The sequence below is a fragment of the Propithecus coquereli genome, unplaced genomic scaffold (genome assembly GCF_000956105.1).
Source record: "Propithecus coquereli isolate 6110/MARCELLA unplaced genomic scaffold, Pcoq_1.0 Scaffold221, whole genome shotgun sequence".
NCBI lineage: Eukaryota > Metazoa > Chordata > Mammalia > Primates > Indriidae > Propithecus > Propithecus coquereli.
Genome location: NW_012147301.1, coordinates 2382547 through 2391491, shown reverse-complemented (window position 1 = coordinate 2391491; position 8945 = coordinate 2382547). Strand labels below are relative to the sequence as shown.

The window sequence follows — 8945 nt, the reverse complement described above, 5'->3', positions numbered from 1 at the left end:
GAAATGCTATATTTCAGTTAGAGGTTAGTGAAAATAAAGTTCACATGGAATTCTATCCATGGACTCCTTGGGGGCTGTGAACCTCAGGTGAAGAACCTATGAAAGCCAAAAAGGGGAAATATTTCTGTAAAGTATGTTTCACAAGACTACTTGGCAACAATTATAAAAAACAGTTAAAAGTTAAACTATTTACAAAACTTTGTCATATAGATAAAGCTTTCTGTGTTTCAGAACAACTATTTTTAAAAAGAAATATCAGAATAAGGTACATCCACTTTAGGGCTATTAAGAAACAGGAGAGTAATTAATTCAACTTTTAAATACTTGAATTCCTATACTGTTTTGAACTAAACATTGTCCCAAAATATATAAATGATTTAGCTTAAAAGATAAACCAATCTATATTCAAAATAGAGTGAAAAAACTAATTAAAAATTATCTATTTTAGAGACAATATTTAAACATGTAACAATTGATGAAATGGCACAGCAAGTTAAATGCTCACTTAAACAATTCGGCTCTAACACAAATTGGAAAAAAAAATTCAACAGAAGCTGATAAACAATGCCAGCAACTTATAGATGTGTACTCTTTTTATTAATCTCAAAATTTTATGCCCAAGTTGTTTCATGACTTCTGAATATTTCTTGATAAAGAAAAGTAACATTATTCCTTTGACAGCTTTCCTCAAGTTTAAAAACATTTGATGGGTTTTCATTAAGGCTAGTCTGCTGGTCTGAAGATGAATATGCCAAAAAAGAGAAATGTTTCTTCATTACAAGAGACCGAAAAAAAAAAAAAAAGAGAGAGAAATGTTGATTAAAAAATGTTTTGCAGTGGTACACGATGTAACTATCATGAAAATTATACACACCAGTGTTTGGCATCTTCACATCTTCATTTATACCCTTATGAGGTGACATCCTTTGAACGGAAAAGGACCAGAAAGCAGTCAGAAATCAAGGGTGTCATACGTGATCCCACAGTTCTTACAGCCACATTCAGACCAACTATTGTCATTCAAAATTTTTAAGATGGAAGCAATCATTTCTCAATGCACAAATTGAGAATGCCAAGTGACCTCGTATGTGCAAAGTACATTTTAAAAAATATACATCAAAATTAAAAAACACTAGCAATTTTGGTAGAAAGAAGATATTTTAAGTTTCTGCTTTACTACAAATTTTGTATTCAAAGCAAATAGCCCATCAGGAAAAACAAAAAGATCTCCTACCTGATGTGACTATTCACTATATAATTTTTCAAACTACCGTGTAAAATTTTTTAAGTCCAGCATGACAGACAGAGCCACGGAAATGGAAAATAGCACTTTATTTTAGAGCAGCTCTGAAATCACCCCTTCTATTCTTAAGATTCATTGTAAAGTTCTCCATAATTTGTTAGAAAACTATTTTGATGAAACTCTTAATTCTACTGTTTATAAGAATAACAAACTACTAGCCAAAGTTCAATCCTGATTTTTCTCTTCCCCTCTCTTCCTCTTCTATGAATCTTACATAAAAATAACCCTCCTGGCGTTAAGTCTTTAAGGAAAATATCTCTATATTCTTATTTACCTATATATAGCTTCTACAATAGAAAATATCTACGTACTAAGGCTTTGAAAAGTCTTGAATGTGAAAACCATGTGCTATTTCATTGTCATGTAAAGAATATTAAATTCTGTAATGATATTGGGTGCCGTCTCATATTTGAAGCTTAATTTACTCCTTTACAGTGAAAATGATAGTTCTGTATCGCTGAGAACCCTTGGCAAACATATTAAAATTGATATACAAGTAGATAATAATTCTTAAACCAAAATTTGTATTGATATACCTAATGATAGATATAGTTAAAAGAAAACAGTGTTTGTTTTAAAAAACAAACAAAACAAAACTGCTTATCTTCTATGATTCATGAAGAGTTCAGGGACTCCTGGCTAGAACAGATCAAGAACTTTTTCCCTGCCGTTCCCTGTCTTCCCTGCCCAAAGAGAACAACACATAAATACTTTATCCCCTCCTAGAGACTGTATTATTCTTGTCTATTCCACTAGATTTAAATATGAGGGTGACGACTTACTCACCACTCCAGCACCAAAACAGGATCTGGCACACAGTAGGCCCTCAACAAAGATTTAATCCAAATAAATGGATTAAAAACAAATGGATTAAAAATCTCTGTCACTTCACAGTGTTTACAAATTAAATTCCTGGAATCAGGACACCTACTTCTTGAGGTTTAACAAAGTTTTAGGACCCAATTGACTCCCTTACATTTATTTACCATTTTACAAAATACCTCTGCTCACATTACCCCATTTAATCCCCCCGTAGTAACTAACTTGGCAGGACATACATTTACTGAACGATAAGGATTTTATCATTAACCTAAAAATTAGGAAAAGGTAGTTTTTTTTATTTATCTAAGGGTCATAAACTGGTAAGCCAAAATAAAACGAACTGGTCTAGAAGTTAGTGATTAAAACAGGATCTAGCCTCCTAGACTGATATTCGTAGATTTAGGGAACAGAAAGAAAAAAAAATGGTTTCTTTTCCGGAATCTCTTGGCTGGGGTGTCACTTTTTTCACAGTTCCTGATAAACAGGAAAGGTAAACAAGCGCCACTATTAAGAAACCATCTTCAACTGTCAAGCTGGGAAAGCCAGCGAACCACTGGCTGGTACACCCAAGTGCTGCAAAAAGAACTGCGGGAGCTTTCCCAATCGCCCTGGCCGCTTTCCTGGGGGCCCCCAAGGTTTTCCCAGGGCCAGGGAAGTTCCGTGAGCCTTGTTTATGTCCGGGCGACAGCGGCCGCACAATGACAGTGACACCTCGGGTCCCGCGCGGCTTTCGTCTGGGACCGACCGCTGGGTGCCCTGAGGCCGCTGGGGACCCCAATAGTGACAGCCCCGAAGCCTAGCCCCCGACAGCTCCCCCAGACCCCACGATAGGCCCGTAGGGAACCCAGCCAGGTTCCGGGGGAAGCCTCAGCCGCTGCGGGCGGCGGTCCCCGGCAGGGCTGACTGGGGTCTGGTGACACTTTTCAATGAAAGGGGCATTTTGTGTCTCTTTCAGAGTTTCTGCGAAGTGGCCACATTCCAGCCCCAAAGTCAGGAGACCAGAAAGCGAGCACAAGGTGTTTACTTCAATTTGAGAAACTGCTGCTCCAAAGGTTGGCAAAGCCCCATTCCACGGGGAAGACAGAGGAGTGCCAAACGCAGCGCCGCGCATCCCCTCACACCCCTCGCTCGGGGTAGGCCTCGTGCCCTCCCCGGGGTCTCCACCCGTCGGCCGGTCCACTCCCCCAACGCGGAAGGCCCAGGCGTGGGACTATTTTGTTACCTCTCTGCGCGGAGGCGAGTGAAGAGGTGATGAGCCGGGCGGCCGCCGCGCCGCAAGTACAAGCGCCACAGCTGGACATCTCCGCGGGGCCTAGGCCGGGGCTTCGCCCCCTGAGGACTTCTACGTCTCAGCAGCCCGACTCCTACTCGCCAGGTGTGCTGACTCGGTTCTGAACCCTCCCGCTGGCTCTAGGACAAGAGCAGAGTTCACCCGCCTGGCCTTCGAGCTCTTCGTGCCCCACCGCCGTCTACTCACCAAAGTAGACACCGATCCCCCCTCCCTTCCCCTCCTTCTCCTCCTCCCCCCACCCCCCTCCTACCGAGCCTTGGGAGCGTGCGCGCGCCTGCGTCCTAGTCCCGGAGGGGGCGTGGGCACGCACCGCGTGTGCGTGCGTAAGACACCAACGTGAAGCGAGGGGAAGGGGGTGGTGACCTGGGCGCCAATGAGCGCGCTACGGCAAGTGGCTAGCCCCAATTGGGGCAACTACAGGTCCCGACACGCAATTTTTCCGGAAGTCCCTTTTTCGTAAAGTTGAAAGGTTTGAAATAGATGCGGAGAGATGCATGCCGGGAGTTGTAGTCCCAATACATCACATACTGTTTGGTTGTTTTCTGTTGGGGCAGGAAAGATCAAAATGATTACAGTGGCTTAGCTGGCCACAGGGGGAATCTTTAAAGTGACTTGGCAGCCAGTAGACACTTCAGATTCACTAAGTTTCTCCTCCCGGGATTCCACATCCTGTGTTCCTTATCTTCTCCTTGGTTTCCTAACTTGTAACGTCAAAGCGGTACATTACCTAGTTCCCTGAGCAACAATTGTTGGGTAGTCAGAGGTCCCTCTCCTTCCTCTTTCAGGCCTAGTGGTGATAAAACTTCCAGCTGTTGCTGGTCCCTGGGTGTTTTACAGTCTTTTGAAGGTTTTCTTTTTTCTTTTTTGAAACATAGTCTCACTCCATTGCCCTGAGTAGAATGCCATGGCGTCAGCCTAGCTCACAGCAACCGCAAACTCCTGGGCTCAAGTGATCCTCCTGCCTCAGCACACCGGGACGCCCGGCTAATTTTTCTATTTTTAGTAGAGACGGGTCTCGCTCTTGCTCAGGCTGGTCTCGAACTCCTGAACTCAAGGATCCTCCCGCCTTGGCCTCCCAGAGTGCTAGGATTACAGGCGTGAGCCACCACGCCCAGCCCTGAAGGTTTTCTTGAATCTGATCACAGCCTGGTAAATAGTCCCTACATTAAACCCTCTTATATTACCCTTTGAGCCCTCTGCCTGCAGGGCCTGCTTCCTCTGGACAGGTAAACATATAGACCAGCTGCACAAGGTGAAGGATGGTGACAGACGAATCAGACCTCTCTCCCACATGGGTTGGTGTCAGACTATCTTGTGTATAACGATCTGATTAGCTCAACTCCAGAGAAATTGCCACATGAGCTTGGATGCCTTTAGTTCTGAGCTTTGGGGGAGGAGGAGGAGGCAAGCCAGGGTCATGACCCGGTCTCGCAAATCAATGAGCCTCATTGATCTCCATCCAGAGAAATGTGGCATATGTTGTAGTTCCCTGGGTCTGGCTGTGAGAAAAGATATTGGCCTTGGCTCAGGCCACACATTTTTTTCTCTCTTTGAGGAGATGACTCCTGGTACTCTCTCAGTTTAATGGAGCAGAGACCAGAAGAGAGCCCGTCTTCTTTCACCAAGACCTGGACCTTCCTCCATTAATAGAATTTTGAGAGAGGAGAGTCTCTAAAGTTCCCTAAATCCAGTGTTTTCAAACTGTGTTCCTAAAACTTCTCAGAAGCTATAGCTTTGTAGTGGGGGTGAGGGAACTAAGTAGAAGGACCTCCCCTGCCTCCTCCCCCATGCCACCCCAAAATCAACCAGAGCAGCTATGCTTTTATGTGTTTCATTATTGGGGTTTGTTTGGAAATAGAGTTTTTCTGCGTTAAAACAAGGTTTGAAATTCACTGAGCCTAGGACAAACCTCTTCTTTTAGAAAGGAGCTAAGAGGGTCACAGGGACCCTAACACCCCACTCCCACCTTCTTTTTCAATTATAATCATACTTACTTCTTATTATAGAAATAAAGAAGAGGTTTGTTAAAAATCTATGGATTGCTATAAAGCATGCTTAGTAAGAGTGTAGTTAAGGCTCAGCTGGGGACACCACTCCAGAAAGCCTTCCCTTTCTCTGTCTATTCTAGGGAGTTGCCTTCTCATTTATTCAATCAACAAACATTTATTGAGCACCAACTGGTATTCACTATTTTAAATAAAAAAAGTTCCTCTTCTCATGGAAGTTCTAGTGGGGAAGGACAAGACGGTAACTAAAACAAAAATATATGCCACTGGTATGATGATGTGGGAATATCCTTATATTATTTCCAGAATGATTTAACATTTAACTTTATTTATGGGTTGATGTTTTGTGTGTTTAGCCTTGTATTCCCAATTGGACTATGAGCTCTTTGAAGGCAAGTACTTCATTGTATACTTGGGCTGAGTCCCTAGCAGAAATTCGGTAAATATTTAATTAAGTACTTACCTTCCACCAATCTTTTGCTTGGCAGAAACCTGGGATGTTGACTTCATAAAATCCTACACATAAGCAGAGCAAATTACAATTGACAAACAGGTGATTGTTAATAGACATAAATTCTACAAATATATACAATGATTAGTCCAACTAACTTAGTGTCCCAGAAGCAATTCCCAGGGATTGCCTGATTTAATAGAGTATAGACTTTGCCCTAGAAAGTACAAAACAGAGGGAGCTGTACACAGCTCAGTTTAACTTTTTCTCAGCAGTGTGAACAAGGGTCATGTGGCTTTGGCATCAGCCCGGTGGTGGTTCCATCACACAGGGAACACAAATTTGGTAGTTACAGTTCATCTCCCTAAAACTATGCTCTTTTTCTTTTTTGGTTTATTTCTTCTTCCTTATTTTTGGCATGTTCGGAAGGCAGCAGAAAAACTATGCTCTTATGAGTCAAAATTGATCTGGAGTATATGGAGATCAGCACCCAACAAGCATGGATTAGGACACTAACATTGTGGGCTAGACTCTTTGATGGTGTAAGACTGGGGAACTTATACACAGGGATATACCCAAACTTCCCAAGTGGTATTTGCAAACAGATGGGTGTCAAGTTTAAACAAAATAACATCTGTGTTGGGAATGGTTCAAATGTTAAGGATCATTCTTTAGGAACCACCTGACTGACAAAGGAGCATCTTCTCTTTTACAACTGTATGTTCCTTGACCTGAAATTCACAGGCTGGGACACCATCCTTGCTCCAGGGTGTGTCTGGGTAGCCATGAGATGGAGCAGAGCTAGGGTTCTGGGCAAAGAATGATGGGGCTCCAGAGGCCCTCTGGGACTTTCTCGCCCAGTTGGCACTGTGTAGATTACCTCTGGTCAGGTTCCTATCAGGCCATCCTCTCAAGTCTGAATTCAGAAGCACAGAGCCATTTGAGATTTTCCCTGTGACAAAATGGATCCTCTAGCAGCAAAGTGATGGCAAATACCTGTGGTCACAGCTTATCAGCTCTTTGGAACAAAACACTTCCACATTACACCTACTTTCAGCTTTTTTCTTTTCTGACAGGTTAATGGTGTTTTTAAAATGTCAAGTGCAATTTTCCAGTTCAAATAGTTTCACTTGAGAAACTAACTCCTTGAGTTATTTACCTTTTGTGAACTACGTAGCTGAAGGCACGAAACTTTTTGTCTTCATTTTATGTAAAACTGTCTCTTTTTTCTTTTATACTTGACTCTGCCTCCCAGCATTGTGCATTGTGAACATTGTGAATTGCTATGAAAAATATTTTAACAGATTAGAGTCAGTGAGTCATCCAATATTAGCACTGGATTTTTCAGATGCAGAAACAAGTATATTAAAAAGTTAGGGTCCTGGCTGGGCGCGGTGGCTCACGCCTATAATCCTAGCACTCTGGGAGGCCAAGGCGGGAGGATCGCTCAAGGTCAGGAGTTCGAGACCAGCCTGAGCAAGAGCAAGACCCCCGTCTTTACTAAAAATAGAAAGAAATTATCTGGACAACTAAAAATATATATATAGAAAAAATTAGCCGGGCATGGTGGCGCGTGCCTGTAGTCCCAGCTACTCGGGAGGTTGAGGCAGGAGGATTGCTTGAGCCCAGGAGTTTGAGGTTGCTGTGAGCTAGGCTGATGCCACGGCACTCTAGCCAGGGCAACAGAGCCAGACTCTGTCTCAAAAAAAAAAAAAAAAAAAGTTAGGGTCCTGACCAAGCTCACATAACAAGTGAGAAATAGAATAAAGCCCAAGACTTCTGATTAAAAACTGTGTTTCTCAGTCCTTTCTTTTTTAACCCAAGATTCCTTTTGATCAACATAAAAACCTCACTTCCTCCTCCACCAGAAATTCTGGTACAGCCTCTCAGAGAGCCATCATTCTTTTGGGAATATTTGTGTCTTCCAAATAAAGACATTTCTTTTTCATGACTAAACACTATTCCTTCATGTCAGCAGACATTGATTGTCCCTGGCAGGATATAAATGCTTTCACATCCATAGTTTTATCTGATTCTCACAACAACCTAGTGAGGTATTGTTATAAATATTATCAGCATTCCAGTTTTACAGCTGAGAAAATTGTGATACAGAGGATTTAAGTGACTTGCCCAGGGTCAAGGCAGAACCAGGACTCAAACCCAAGTCACTGTGTAGTCTCCGTTAACTTCCCTACATCATTCTCCAAAAGCCGGTGAGATTTTAGGGGTCTGCAGAATCTCCACCGCCTACCCAGAAATATCTCACATCAAGGACTAAACAGCCACTGTTCCATTAAGGCAGTGATCCACCATCCTTCCTTCTCTTAAGAATTACTTGGGTACCCTAGATGTCTGGACTGGAGAGAGAGAAAAACAAGTACTTGAGGTGTTTGTTAAAATACACCTGGGTACCTCCGCTAAAGGTTTTGATAAAATAATCCTGAGTGGAGCTTAGGAATCTATTATTATTGCTAGAATGCTAGAATCAGGAGGTGGTAAGGTTTATTTGCAGAAGTTAATAAGGTATGTTTCTACTGTAGTGATAGAAGCCTATGCCTTTATTTTCCAAGGTCTCTTTTTTAGGTTCCCTCCAACTGCTCCCACTTTCTCCCTCAAGAGTCACTGCCCAACCTTGGTATTGTGGAGAGACCAAGGGCACTACAAGAAGGTGCTCATCGTCCTCCTGGACCTCTCTTTGGGAGTTGGAGGTGACCTCAACGTGAGGCTCCCCCACCTTCATCCTGATGTTCAGGAAGATGGTCAGCAGATGGCACTAACTCACCACAGCTTCCTTTTTTGAATTTTGGGGTGTAGTTCTTAAAGGTAATCTAGTGGAATTTTTGGTGTGTCGAATCTTGAAGACAGTGCTAGGAAATAGTTGTTCATATTTCTGAGGGGCACAGATGTCAGGAGTGGCAGGACTGGTGTGTGAATCCTAGCTGGGTCACTTACCAGCTCTGTGACTTCTGGTAAATTACTTAACTCCATAAGCCTGATTTTTCAACTATAAATTGGGGTACTCTTGACCTCCTAGGATTAATGTGAGGAACAAATGATTCTTTGGCACCTACT

General features: G+C 42.7%; 1 protein-coding gene across 1 annotated transcript in view; it reads right to left on the bottom strand.

Annotated features, from left to right (window-relative positions):
* The window catches only part of CLPX (caseinolytic mitochondrial matrix peptidase chaperone subunit), a 62008-nt gene extending 58320 nt beyond the window's left edge, over nt 1-3688 (bottom strand). The window contains exon 1 of the mRNA XM_012644823.1: nt 3348-3688. Within this exon, the coding sequence (XP_012500277.1) occupies nt 3348-3426 (79 nt within the window). The 5' untranslated portion in view covers nt 3427-3688. The remainder of the gene's footprint in view (nt 1-3347) is intronic.
* Between the last annotated feature and the right edge of the window lie 5257 nt (nt 3689-8945).